This window comes from Dipodomys merriami, unplaced genomic scaffold (assembly GCF_024711535.1).
Source record: "Dipodomys merriami isolate MVZ:Mamm:240054 unplaced genomic scaffold, mDipMer1.0.p SCAF_92, whole genome shotgun sequence".
NCBI classification, from domain to species: Eukaryota; Metazoa; Chordata; class Mammalia; order Rodentia; family Heteromyidae; genus Dipodomys; species Dipodomys merriami.
Genome location: NW_027206535.1, coordinates 1,674,712 through 1,689,063, shown reverse-complemented (window position 1 = coordinate 1,689,063; position 14,352 = coordinate 1,674,712). Strand labels below are relative to the sequence as shown.

Below are 14,352 nucleotides of genomic sequence, written 5' to 3'. Positions count from 1 at the left end.
GTAAGACCCTGTGTCAAAACATGGAATAGTAATAGAATGAAAATAATAAGGGCTGGTCATTATGGCACATGCTGGTAATCTTAGCTATTTTAGGTAAGAGAATAATTGTCTGAGCTAGCCCAGGGCAAAAACATGAGGTGTTACCTGAAAAATAAACATAAAGCCAGGCGCCTGTAATCCTAGCTACTCAGGAGGCTGAGATCTGAGGACTGCGGTTCAAAACCAGCCCAGGCAGGAAAGTTTGTGAGACTCTTATCTCCAATAAACTGCTAGAAAACCAGAAGTGGTGCTGTGGCTCAAGCGGTAGAGCGCTCGCCTTGAGCTGAAGAGCACAAGGACAGCGCCCAAGCCCAGTGTTCAAGCCCCACGACCGACAAAAAAAAGAAAAAGAAACATAAGCAAAAATGAACAAGGCTGGGGACATGGCTCAAGTGGTAGAACACCTACTCAGAAAATGTGAAGCCCTAAACTCAAGCCCCAGTACTGTCTTAAAAAATGAAAAGTGGAAGTGGCACTGTGCCTCAAATGACAGAGTGCTCGCCTTGAGCTGAAAAGTTGAGGGACAGTGCCCAGGTCCACAGTTCAAGCCCCACAACAACAACAACAAAAACATTTAAAAAATGAAAAATTATGTAAAATATGAAGTACTATGGAGATGTATCTATGGGTATGGTTTCAGGGAAAAAATATTCTTGGGTGGGGAACTTATTTGGATATATGCAAATCCAGTCAGGATTCTTAGCAAGTACACAGCATCTGAAATCTGCGCGCGCGCGCGCGTGTGTGTGTGTGTGTGTGTGTGTGTGTGCGCGCGCGCGCAGAGATGGGAAGAAGTGTAAGACCAACAGGAGTTGGAATTTAGTATCTGTGAATTTTCCCTTGCTCCATGTCAGCTTCATAACACTTGTGGGTGAGAAAAGAAAGATAAAAGGAGAGGTTTACACCAAGAGCATCTCCCAGAGGGACTCACTGTGCAGTGTTGCTGCTCTCTCTCAGGATGTGGAGGTAAGGAGTATCAGGACTGATACTATTCTTCCTTTCTGGTAGCTTTCTGGATCTCAGACACCACCAAAGCATGGCCGCCCTTCCCACAAACATCAATGACTACCTTTACTGTCTTTCTATAATAACTTATGTTCAAATGTTAATGGCAGCATAAACAGAAGGAAAATAGCTTCTTGAGGCAGAAAAAAATGGAGCTGGCACATTACAGCAGAAACTGGGAGCAACTTTCAACTGTAGAACCAAAACCAGATACCTGGAATGCTGGCTGCTTGTGGCGACACCTCATTTTCTTCTCCCTATCTGAGAACTTTAGCCCAGCTCTAGCCTCCAGGTTTTGTTTTTTTTTTTTTAAATATAGAATATTGGAGTCTTTAATATACAGTTAACAGGCTGCAGGCCGCCAGTTGTTACAAAGGCCTGTAGCACGCAAGTATACATAACCCTGCTAGGAAACATGCTAAAGAGGAAAGAAATAACAAGAACAATACCAACAAGCCAATTCAGCTCCAATGGAGAGCTGAACTGGGACTCCATGATGACTGGAGATGAGCCAGGAGACAGGACACAGGACACAATCACAGAGACACATGGCATGGAGTCCTGGCAGCTAGGCTGGCTGGTCCAGGCCTAAATTAGCCTCCAGGTTCTTACACAATCCTAGTCCCAGGCTTCTCCTCAGGTCTGCTTCACGAAGAGCCAGCTGCTTCTTGCTCCCCAGATGCAGGGTTTCCCTCCAATGGGCTACATCCTCTCACTGGCTTGATGAAAAATGAATGTCAGCCGGATACTAGTGGTTTACACTTGTAATCCTTGCTACTCAGCAGGTTAAGAGCTAAGGATCCTGTTCCAAGCCAGCCCAGGCAGGAAAGTCTGTGAGACTCTTTATCTCCAATTAACCATCCAAAAGCCAGAAGTATATCTGTGACTCAGTGCTCTCTCCAAAGGGACAGTGCTAAGCCGGGCGCCAGTGGCTCACGCCTGTAATCCTAGCTACTCAGGAACTGAGAACTGAGGATCATGGTTCAAAGTCAGCCCAGGCAGGAAAGTCCGTGAAACACTTATCTCCAATAAACCACTGGAAAAGCGAAAGTGGCCCTATGGCTCAAGCGGTAATGCTCGCCTTGAGCTGAAGAGCCCAGGGACAGCGCCCAGGCCGAGTTCAAGCCCCACGACTGACAAAAAAAAAAGAAAAAAAAAGAAAGGGACAGTGCTTAGCTCATGAGCTTAAGACCCAAACAAAACCAAAAACAAAAACAGCCAGGTGCTGGTGGCTCTTGCCTGTAATCCTAGCTACTCAGGAGGTTGAGATCTGAGGACCCTAGTTCAAAGCCAGCCTGGGCATGAAAAGCCGTGAAACTTTATTTTTTGTTGTTGGGGCTTGAACTCTGGGCCTGAGCTCTGTCCCTCAGCTCTTCAGCTCAAGGCTAGCACTCTACCACTTAAGCCACTTCGGTTTTCTAGTGGTTTATTGGAGATAAGAATCTCAAGGACTTTCCTGCCCAGGCTGGCTTTGAATTGTGATCCTCAGATTTTAGCCTCTTGAGTAGCTAGGATTACAGGCATAAACCACCGGCACCCTGCAAGCCGTGAAACTCTTATCTCCAATAAACCACCAGAAAACTGGAAGTGGCACTGTGGCTCAAGTGATAGAGTACTAGCCCTGAGCTGAAGAGTTGAGGGATAGCACTCAGGCCCAGAGTTCAAGCCCCATGACTGACCCCCCCCCAAAAAAAATTCCTAGTTATGTGTTCCTAACTTAGGTTTTCTTCTGACTCTTAAATTTTCATCAGGAAATATTATGTACCCACTCAACCATAAATTTAGACTATATCCTTTCTGCCTATACATAGGTTTAATTTTTCTTGGGGTCCTCTGCCTCAGCCTCCCTAGTGGTGGATTAAAGGTATGTGCCATGAGACCTGGCTTTTCCAACATCTCTAAGTCAATCCAACTGCAAATCACCAACTAGGACCACCTCTAAAATAAATAATGCCATCTCCTCTCCCCACTGCCCCAAGAAACCTGTAGTATCCTCATCTGTGTTCACATTTCTCTTGCTCTCTCACAACCTAGTCTCCAAGGAAACTGCAGTTCTATTTGAGAGCTAACTCACTGATACTCAGTGTTCATCTGCTTTGTTCATTTCTGTATCTGCATCATCCTCAACCGTTACCAGAACATTAACAGCTGCTTAGTAAATAATTAAAACCAATAATCAATACTGGACTTCCCATCCCTGCCTAAATTATACTAATCCAAAGCTAACTGCTACCCTTCTGAAGTCGCAGCTTTTAAACATTTCTATTCTCCACTCAAGACATCAAACCTTAGAAGACTTCAACCATCTCACACAAATTCACTAAATCATGAAACAGTTCTGCATGGAGCCACATGCAAAGCATCCTAGCACTTGGGAAGCAGGGGTAGCCAAGGTTACATATGTTTAAGGGCCTGCCTGCGCTACATGTTAAAAAAAAATCACAAAAACTTTTTCCCATCAATTTTCTCACATATATTTCTCTTTTCAGTGTTTGCTGTTTCCATTTACTGACTGAATAATCATAACTGGTCTCCTAATTGACCCCTGAAACACCAATTTTCTTAAAACACAAAAACCCAACCTTCTAATGTAGGGCACCTATTGGCATCAAAGTTCCTCAAAGCCTTACTTCCCACTTTCTTTCCTACCTGCCCTGGGTTCCATTTGAATAGGATTACTGTTATTTGGATAACATTGGACCTTTCTATACACATTTTACTCTCTTGTACTATAGTGACTGGCACAGAATGGCACAATAACTGTGTGTGAGATTGTGTATGTGTACTAGGGTTTAAATTTAGGGCCTTGCCGGGCACTGGTGGCTCACGCCTGTAATCCTAGCTACTCAGGAGGCTGAGATCTGAGGATCGCGGTTCAAAGCCAGCCTGGGCAGGAAAGACCGTGAGACTCCTATCTCCAATAAACCACCAGAAAACCAGAAGTGGCGCTGTAGCTCAAATGGTAGAGCGCTCGCCTTGAGCTGAAGAGCTGAGGGACAGCGCCCAAGCCCAGAGTTCAAGCCCCACAACCGACAAAAAAAAAAATTAAAAAAAAATAAATAAATAAACTTAGGGCCTTGCACTCTTGCTTGGCTGTTTTGCTCATGGCTGGAACTCTACTACTTGAGCCATGCCTACAGTCAGGCATTTTGCTGATTAATTGAAGAGACTCACACTTAGTCGGGTGCCAATGGCTCACACCTGTAATCCTAGCTAGGGTTAGGACCTCAGGAGGCTGAGGTCTGAGGATCATGGTTCAAAGCCAGCCCAGGCAGGACACTCCGTGAGACTCTTATCTCCAATAAATCACTCAGAAAACTGTAAGTGGCGCAGTGGTTCATGTGGCAGAGCACTGGCCTTGAGCTGAAGAGCTGAGGGATAGAGTTCAGGCCCACAGTTCAAGTCACATGACAGACAAAAAAAAAAAGATTCAGACTTTTTCTGATTGGGTTGATTTCAAACCATGACCTTCAGATTTCAGCCTCCTGAGTGTGTCCAGGTATATAGGTATGAGGCACTGGCCTCCAATTTTCCTCATGCCCTTATCTAAGGGTCTCTTTTCCTTCCCCCAACACCCCCTAATAAATATGGTGTCAAAACCTTCCACTGAGCCGGACACCAGTGGCTCACACATTGTAGCTACTTAGGAGGCTGAGATCTGAGGATCGCAGTTCAAAGACAGCCCGGACGGGAAAGTCCATGAGACTCTTATCTCCAATAAACCACCAGAAAACCAGAAGTGGTACTGTGGCTCAAGTGGTAGAGTGCTCGCCTTGAGCTGAAGAGTTGAGGGACAGCGCCCAAGCCAAGAGTTAAAGCCTCAAGACCAACAAAAAAAGGAAAAAAAGAAAAAAAAAAAGAAAAAGAAATAAAAACCAAAACCTAGGTGGGAGGGAAGGGATAGTAGGGGAAAAACAGAGGAGGAGGCAACAATGCTTGATAAGAAATGTACTCATTACCTTGCTCATGTAATTGTTAACCCCTCTGTACAGTATTTTCACGATAAAAAAACTTATTTAAAAAAAACACCTTCTACTGCTCTGTATCATAATTACTTGTAAATATCTCACTGTCCTGTGAGGCTGTGAGCAGAATGTTTTCCTTTGCTTTGGCATCTTTATCTATCACACTGCTCATCTTCCAGTAATTTTAATTCTATAAATCCATTGTTTACTTTTTTGTAGATTTTTTTCCTTCCTTGGTTAAGGAAAAAAAATCCCATTGGCACAGTAATATCAGATTCCAAATGTTCAATGCTGATGCTAAGTGAATGAGATCCTTCCTATTTCTCCCCGGTCCTCGCTGTATGGTCATCAGCTAAGGCTTTGGTCAGGGGCTATAGAAATAATAAAGTAGGGGCTGGGAAGGTGGCTCAGTGGTAGAGCACTTGCCTTGCATGCCTGAGGCCCTGGGTTCGATTCCTCAGCACCACATAAGCAAAAAGAAAAAGAAAGCCAGAAGTGGCACTGTGGCTCAAGTGGTAGAGCACTAGCCTTGAGCTGAAGAGCTGAGGGACAGAGACCAGGCCCAGGGTTCAGGCCCCATGACTGGACCCCTCCCCCCCAAAAAAGAAATAATAAAGTACAAAGAATTATAAAAAACAGTAAATATGTCCAAGCCGCTATAAATGCTGAGGTTTTCCTTTTTTTTTTTTTTTGTCAGTCGTGGGGCTTGAACTCTGGGCCTGGGCGTTGTCCCTCAGCTCTTCAGCTCAAGGTGAGCGCTCTACCACTTGAGCTACAGCGCCACTTCCGGTTTTCTGGTGGTTTATTGGAGATAGGAGTCTCACGGTCTTTCTTGCCCGGGCTGGCTTTGAACCGTGATCCTCAGATCTCAGCCTCCTGAGTAGCTAGGATTACAGGCGTGAGCCACCAGCGCCCGGCTATGCTGAGGTTTTCTAAGCAGGTTTAGCCTTCAGCCTCATGCACAGAGGAGCAGGTACTCTTACATGTGTAGGTAAGTAGGTCTAGCACCTGGATTTCTTCTGTAAAGGCAAAGGCAGCAGGCTTACCCTTCCTTCCAGGGATATGGGCAGAGAGGGGTTAAAACCAGAATCTGCCCGGTCTTGTCCAGGAATTCACTAGGGTAACTTGGACTTTTCAGATCAGATCCCCAAGAGATAAGGTTGCCTAAGTTACTTCAGAAACTAACATGTACATGCGAGTGAGGTAGCAGTATAGTGCTAACATGTGACCCAAGGGCTCTGCCAGGCTTTCTGTACTTGGCTGGGAAAGGAGTCCAGAATTCATGCTGTGAATCCTAACAGGATTTTGTGCATGCTGGCTGACAGGAGGGGCAAGCTTAATCAACTCTAAGAGCTGAAGGAGAAGGAACTTTCAAAGGAGCCACTAAACACAGCACTGCAAACCAGGGACGACCTCCATGGCTTCTTGTTCTCCCATCCCTCTCAATCTCCTGCTCTCTAAAGACTGCTCACGTTTTACTTGGGGTAACTGGCTACACGTTCCTTCTCATTTTCAGATTAACCACACTAGCTGAAATCTCAAAGGTCTCTCCACTTCTTCCCACACAACCCAAAGGATTTGTAGTCTAGGAAACCAAAGAATTGTTTCATCAATAAATCAATTTATTTAAAAGAATATGTTACAATTAATTACACTAAGTGACATTACCAAACAATTTTAGAGTGGTTAGCTCTAGAACAAGGAATGAAAGGAACACTGTTAGCCATTATGTGTCTGTGTATTTTCTCTTCACATTTCTTAAATCACAAATAAAAAATACAAGATACTGCAGTGAAAATACAATTAGAGTTTCTCTCAAATAAATTAAAAGTGTGCATGGCCCAGCTCACTGGCTTAAAAGAGGGCATGAAATAAAATTGTTATCCAAGTTTTGCAGTTGGCCAAGGGCCCTACCCCATATTACTCCCCTCTTCAATTCCGACCTCCCCAGAGCCCTCCACTTCCCATCTACCCTCAGTTATGGGTAAGAAGGGAGCTGCTATCCTGCTATGAAAGAGCCTGGTCTGATGTGCTCAGAAGTTTAGCTTAGATGGAACAGGAAGATGGGGGGGGGGGGGGCTAAAGAAGCACTCCCACTACCTGTATTTTCCCTTTCTTCCTCCCTCCTCAGAAGGAAGCTAATGTGACTAATGAAGCTGGTGAAGGAACAGCAGTGTACTGAGGTCTACTGCTAAATGAGTCCTGCCAGATAGCATGATGAAGAGAAGGGGAGGGTACAGTGGTCCGCCAGCTCTGGAGATCAGGTCAACTAGCATACTGGTCCTTCAAAAGAAACTGTCTCTTAGAAACTAGGCCCATAAGTTGGCAAATTCTGAGATAAGTGAGAAAGGCATTATTACCTCCTGTCAGTGCCCTATTTGGCCGCTCCAAGCATGGTGTTTGGAGTTACAGGAGGGGATAATCTAAGCTACTGGCCTGGGTAACTAAAGGATGAAACAAAACAGTCCAGGCATGAGGATGTTGGAATATTTAGCTAATTCCTCCCTGAGAGCTCTATCCAGGCCTAGGAGCTACCCTGAGCACGCACATATGGGTACCTGTGCTGAGCTTAAGCCTAGGGCAAGGGGAGGGTAGAAAAAAATGGAGACTAGAATAAAATATAATGAGCAGGAGCTCAAAGCATGGCCCAAGGGAACCTTTCTACAGAAGCATGTTTCTCAGGGCATACATTTTTTCCTGTTCCATAAAAAAGCTGAGCTTTTTTGAGCTTTTGCTCTACAGAACAGAAACCCAGTGTAAAGAGAACAATAATGGGAGGCCAGGAAGATCCTGCTGGGGTGAAGCTAGGGGAAGGGAAGCCCCTCCTTTCTCGGAGACAAATTGTAAAAAAGACTAGGTAGATGCCTCCCTGGGCAGAAGCCAGGACTAGGAAACATAGTAGGAATTAGAAAAGGGAAGTGCAGAGGAAGGGGGTTAAGAAGTCACCTAACACTGCTTCATGCAAAGAAGGGCTTGGCCCTATGGACCTCACAGCCACAGTGACCTCTGCTCCACTACTGAAGGGCTGATGTGAGCAAAAGAGAACGTGCTATCTTTCGTGGTCTCCCTCCTTTCCACCACCTTGCTACTGCTGGGGACTCTTGTTAGTAGGACAGCTTCAAGTAGAGGCTGATCCCAAACATATTTTGTCAACAGGCCAATTACCTACTGAAGGGGTCCCTCATCCAATCTCCAAAGCACCAAGTGAGTGCTAAATCAAAAAGGGAGCAGAGCACCATCTATCCATTCTCAGGGGCCTCCAAATCCATGTTTCATATCTGGAGTTCAGCACTTGGGTTACTAGAGACTTTGGGTTTTCACTCTTCAATTTGCTCTTTCCTTTCCCACTATGAGGGAGTAGAGGCACATTGCTATTTTTATAGTTTGAACAAAGCTGGTGCCAAAAGCCTCTTTAGCATCTTGGAGCAGGAAATAAATTTCTTTTTAGGGTTATTTGGCTCATTATTAAATTCATTTCAAGCCAAAAGGAAGAGTCAATCCTATATTAAAGCCTTCAAATCAGAGACTACCCCCTGCAACTTTAAACAAACAGCATTCTTATGTTCTGCACTCTATGGATCTGAAGAGAGGACAGGGTATCTATATGATTCCATGCCTCCCTAGGGCAAGTGGAATCCAGAATAAGGAATAAGAGAGACAGAAAAGTGGTCTCATTATGATCTGCAAAACCAAGTTACAAAAGAGAAACTTTAAGCTACCTCAACACTGCTTAGAGGAGCTGACTACGGCTAGCTAAAGCAGACAACGCCACCTCACGGAGGTGACTTACTCAGGTGTATGGGCAGTGTTCAAAGACCTGTTTCAACTGCATCTGAGCCTGACTTAGTGCTCCTTAGGCAAGACCTACAAACCTCAGGGTCTGAGACTGTTGTCCTATGTATCAGCCCTGGCCTCTGAACCTAGGATATAGCTCTTAGGGACTAAAAGGATTTCCTTCAGATTGATTTTAAGTAAAAAGAGAGCCAAATAAAATCAACCATATCCCACTTCTTCCCAGACCCTCTGCTGGCTGGCTTGAATAGGGTTATCTTTTAGCTGGCACAGACTACAGACACATTCCAAGTTCTCCCTGAGGCCTTGAAGATACTGTCAGTTCCCTCCCCACCACAGCTATTTAAAGAAATCACAAGATAATGCAATTGGTCAGGAGTGGAGTAGGTAAAAACCCTATATTTGCAGGTATCTTTCCTTCTTTTCCTTCCATTCATCCAACCTTTGTGCCTGAGATATATTTACCCTTGGTCTGTAGTACCATGCCTGCTACAGAAGTGGGGAGAAGGGAAATTACCATAAAGTAGTAATTTTATGTTCCTGCAGCATCAGCCTCCTGAGCCCATCCTCAACTCTGCTCTGGGGACAGTTGGAAAAAAAAAAAACACACAAAAGGCCCTAGAGAAGGAGGAAGGAGATGGGAGATGGACTAGAAAACCATGAGTTGGAGAGAGATGGTCCAGGAAAACTGCTTTGAAAGCAAGAGATCACATCAAGCCTTTAGATTCTCCCAGCAGATCTACAGCCTTCCTGCCTGTGAGAAACACACCCCTTTCTCCTCCCCAGCACCCTCTTAGAAGATAAAGCAACTACACACCCTGCTCCTCAGACTCTATGGCAACCCATGAGCCAGAAACTATACTCAATACAAAAAAGGAGGGGAAAGAACCCAAGCAAGGTTGTAAACTTTTCGAGTCCTTCACGAGGAGAGGTATTTTCTCTGTTTTTTTTTTTCCTTTTTAAAGTTTGTTTTGAAACAAAGAGAGCGAGAGGTCATGAATTCTAGTGAAAGGTGTGTAAAAACACAAGCTAAAAAAGGTACTGCCATCAATATGAAATTTAAAAAGAAATATATATATGTATATACGTGCAGCTAATTTTGTGTATATTATAATTTCTTTACATACATACATATATATGTCTGAACAGTGCAAATGGATGAAGTTCATAGTTCCAGTTTTAAAAATATAGTACAAGGAGCGTCTGTTGGTATGAGGCCCAGGTGAAAGAACAAAGATACCTTTGGCGAGTTGGTTGGGCTTATTTCTATCTTATCTCAGTGGACTTCTGGTACTGACCAATCTGTGTTCTCTGCCAGCTCAATTCAAGACATGAAATTCAGAGGGAGTTATTAATATTTAGTTTAGGGCTTTTGTATATAATTACTTTTTTCTTTTTCTCATCTTTTGTGTTAATGGTTACTCTGACATGGGAGACAAAAGGGATAAGAGGATGAAGGCAAGGGAAGGGGAAAGGAAAGGCTAGGTGGCCACATCCCTCTGCTGTGACCTCGACATCTGGAAAATGTTCTGAAAGGAAAAAAAGGAGAAGAGTTATTGGGAAGCCATCATCTCCTCCAATCTGGAGACAACCCTCAAACAGAAACTAAAACAGTATATAACTGTATGACTCAATCTCATTGGTTTGTTCCCTTGATACAACTAACTTTCTCTCTAGAATTACAAGAACCTTGAATGTTAATTACCAGGCTCAGTCTTCTTTTTCTATGGAAGGGAAAGCTCAGATTTAAGAAAGCTGATTTACCCAAAATTACAGAGAAAACAAAGCTAGGAAAAAAGCTAGATGCGATTCCCAAAGCCCAATGTTGTACTATATCATGTTCCTGACTTTACCTCTTGATCCTCTGATTTTCTTTGAGAACAAATAGTTAAGTGTTTAGAATCTTCTAAATTCTGCTCCAGCACTGACAGCAGTTACAGAAACTTTCCCCCACATATATGTTCTTTTGTTAGGCTATAAAGACTGTATCATGACTCATCCAGTCAGATGGCTAACACTGAAAACAGCTGCCCTTCTGGGTCAGGAACAACATGGAAGGTGATTTCACTGAACAAAACAAAATAAAACCAAAAGAACAGGCAGAAGAGGGTCCATGAAGTCATGAGAGATGGGAGAGCCTGATGCCAATGTCCACCCTCTAGACAAGGGAAGAAGCAGGGCTTTTTTGCATAGCCCATTCACCATCCAGAGGCCAGCCTCGCTGGAAGAATGTTCTGGCCCACATTGGATAATCAGTCTCTAACTAATATTCCTAGAAAGACAGAAATGGAGGTAAGGGTCCCAGGTATTTGGCCATGGGCCTACAAATTTTAAACAAACAAACAGATAAAAGTTAATTAAAGAATTCTTTAGAATTACCTCTTTTCTCCATTTGAGCTCGCAGAACACTCTCTCAAAGCATTCATGCATATAATTGAACTGGGGAAAATAAAAGAGTAACAACAGTCACAAGACTTCACAAGACAGAGCACCCTAGGGACATACCTTTTACTACTGCTCTGCTACCCTGTTTTCCAAATACATCCAATCTAGAGAAAACCCTGACAAATCCCAGGTCTGGCCATTTACTGCTCTTTAGCTCCTTCTAGTGGCAGTAATGAGTCAAGCGGGCTGTGAAACTGCCAATCCTAGAGTGGCCTCAAGGAAAAATACTATAACCTTGGAGCTATAAGATTCAAAGAGGTTCTGATCTTGAGAACAATTCTCCTCCTTCTCTCTCCTCTCTCTCCCCACCCAACTGATGTATTTACTTAAAGAAATCTGAAGCCCAGAGTTCTCCCCTGTGCTTTGCCAGGTCCCACTCACATATGGTGTGAAGATTTTAACCCATCGAGGTTTCTTCTCTCCCCGTGCATATTCAAAACAGAAGGCCATTCCTTCTTCATCTGTGTCCCATCGCTGCATCTCATCCCATTCAAATGCTATTACCTGGTTCTAGACAATCAAGAACAACACAGTAAGTTCTTTTTTTTGGGGGGGGGGATGGCAGTCCAGTCATGGGGCCTGAACTCTGGGCTTGGGCGCTGTCCCTCAGCTCTTCAGCTCAAGGCTAGCGCTCTACCACTTGAGCCACAGCACCACTTCCGACTTTTTTTCTTTTTTGCTTATGTGGTACTGAGGAATCGAACCCAGGGCCTCAGGCATGCAAGGCAAGCGCTCTACCCCTTCTCTACACCTTCCCAGACCCCAACACAGTAAGTTCTACAGTTGAGTCTGAGAAGCTGAGAAAAGGGGATTCAGATCCAGGGATTAAAAAAAAAAATGACTGGAGATGTCTACAGCACTTCAAAGACTGGCAAAAGAATGAAAGCCAGCAAAAGTAGCAGTGAATTTGGTTTAGTATAGGTTCAGTGCCTATTTATTTACCTTAATAGAACACAACTGTGATATCATTTGCCCAAAAATAGAAACTAAAATACAGTAAGTATCGAGTATCAAAGTGTTCATCTGTAATGCTCCTTGCTCAGGACCATGCTGATGCTCACCTCTAGCTGTCCTTCTTCAGTGCAGGCATGCAGTTTAAAGTGCGTGATGCTGATGGCTGTGATAACATGCCCCTTCCTCCTGGAATCACAGGCACAGTGGGGGAAAATAATTTCATTGTAGCCCTCACAAGTCCTTAGCATGTTGAGGTACTAGACAAAAAGGAAGGGAAAACAGTGTTACCATAAAGTTGAAACACGGTAAAGAGCTTCTGGTACAGCATAAGAGAAAGAACAGAGTATTTAAAGCAACCATGGTTTCTGATCTCACAGTTGACCCTAAATTGGGTAAGGAGTCTATGAAAATCCTTTATTCTGCTTCCAGCTTCTGCCCCATACTTATCTCCTTCCTTTCTCAACTTAAAGGGGATATAGGAATGAAAAGGAGAGACAAGCATGGTGGCTCAGGCTTATAACCCTAGCTACTTGGCAGGTGATCATAGGATTGCAGTTTGAGGCCAGCCTAGGCCAAAGAACTTCACAAGTCTCCTTCTTGACCAATGACTGGGTTAGTTGTGCATATCTTAAGCCACAAGGGAAGCAGAATGGGTACACACAATAGTGTGTGCCTAACATCCCAATGATCTGAAGAAACACAAATACAGGAGGACCAAAGTCCAAGATGGTCAGGGCATAAAGTGAGCTCTTGAAAACAACCAATGAAAAGGGTAACTTGAGTGGTAGTACATATGTTTACCAAGTGTGAGGCTCTGAGTTCACACTCCAGTACTATCAAAAATATAAAAAGAGCTGGGCGCCAGTGGCTGATGCCTGTAATCCTAGCTACTCAGGAGGCTGAGATCTGAGGATCATGGTTCAAAGCCAGCCTGGATAGAAAAGTTCGTGAGACTCTGATCTCCAATAAACCACTAGAAAACCGGAAGTGGCACTGTGGCTTAAGAGGTAGAGCACTCACCTTGAGCTGAAGAGCCCAGGGACAGCGCCCAGGCCCAGAGTTCAAGCCCCATGACCAAAAAAAAAAAAAAAAAAAAAAAAAAAAAAAAAAAAAAAAAAAAAAATTAAAAGAAAAAGAAGGGCTGGGAAGATGGCTCAGTGGTAGTCTCACATGCATGAGGCCCTGGGTTCGGTTCCTCAGCACCACATAAGCAGAAAAAGCCGGAAGTGGCGCTGTGGCTCAAGTGGTAGAGTGCTAGCCTTGAGCTGAAGAGCTGAGGGACAGTGCCCAGGCCCAGAGTTCAGGCCCCACGACTGGTCAAAAAAAAAAAAAAAAAAAGTGGATACTATAATTAAGATCAGACTAGCAGGGCTAGAAAGGAGACCTCATAATGCTAATTAGTCTTGTCCTCAATCCTTTTTTTTCAAGCACCAGGGTTTGAACTCTGGGCCTCATGCTTGCTCAGCTTGCTTGCTAGGCTGACACTCTATTTGAGCTACTTCCAATCTTGCTTTTTGCTAGTTATTTTAGAGATGGAGTCTGCCAACTTTTCTGCCCAGGTTGGAGACACATCTCAAGTTGCCAGATCTCAGCCTCCTGAATAGCTACGATTACAGGCATGAACCACCAATTCCAGCTCAACTCACTATTTTGAGTTGAGAGGGAGAGAATAAAAGAAGGTAAGTGGAAGGAGGATAGAGAGAAGCAGGGAAAGTAAGATAAAGGGGAAACAAAGAAGATTCAGGGTCAGTCAGGCTTCTTTTCAGGGATTGCCTTACCAGAAGAATCAGGACACAAACACAAAAAGGACATGGGGTAATTTATGGCTCTTCATAAATGGCACTTAAGACCACTAGGGACTTCAGGACCCAGGGAAAAATCCCTTTCCTACTTTCTTTCTTTCTTTTTTTTTTTTGGGTCTGGTTGTGGGGCCTGAACTCTGGGCCTGGGTGCTGTCCCTCAGCTCTTCAGCTCAAGGCTAGCGCTCTACCACTTGAGCCAAAGCACCACTTCCGGCTTTTTTCTTTTTGCTTATGTGGTGCTGAGGAATCGAACCCAGGGCCTCATGCATGCAAGGCAAGCGCTCTACCACTGAGCTACCTTCCCAGCCCCGCCCCCCTTTTCCTACTTTCTACTTTGGTAAAACAATAAC

The 14,352-nt window shown here is 44.2% G+C and overlaps 1 protein-coding gene across 2 annotated transcripts in view; it reads right to left on the bottom strand.

The window, feature by feature from the left end:
- Positions 1 to 10,205: 10,205 nt before the first annotated feature.
- LOC138821572 (sorting nexin-27) overlaps positions 10,206 to 14,352 on the bottom strand; it is a 75,017-nt gene continuing 70,870 nt past the window's right edge. The window contains exons 9-12 of one of the 2 annotated variants that reach the window (XM_070013950.1): positions 12,308 to 12,457; positions 11,628 to 11,756; positions 11,181 to 11,240; positions 10,206 to 11,073 (exon numbers count right to left, since the gene is read on the bottom strand). In XM_070013950.1, coding sequence (XP_069870051.1) covers positions 11,065 to 11,073; positions 11,181 to 11,240; positions 11,628 to 11,756; positions 12,308 to 12,457 — 348 coding nt within the window. In that variant the 3' untranslated portion in view covers positions 10,206 to 11,064. The remainder of the gene's footprint in view (positions 11,074 to 11,180; positions 11,241 to 11,627; positions 11,757 to 12,307; positions 12,458 to 14,352) is intronic. The other variant, XM_070013949.1, reaches the window with a different exon arrangement.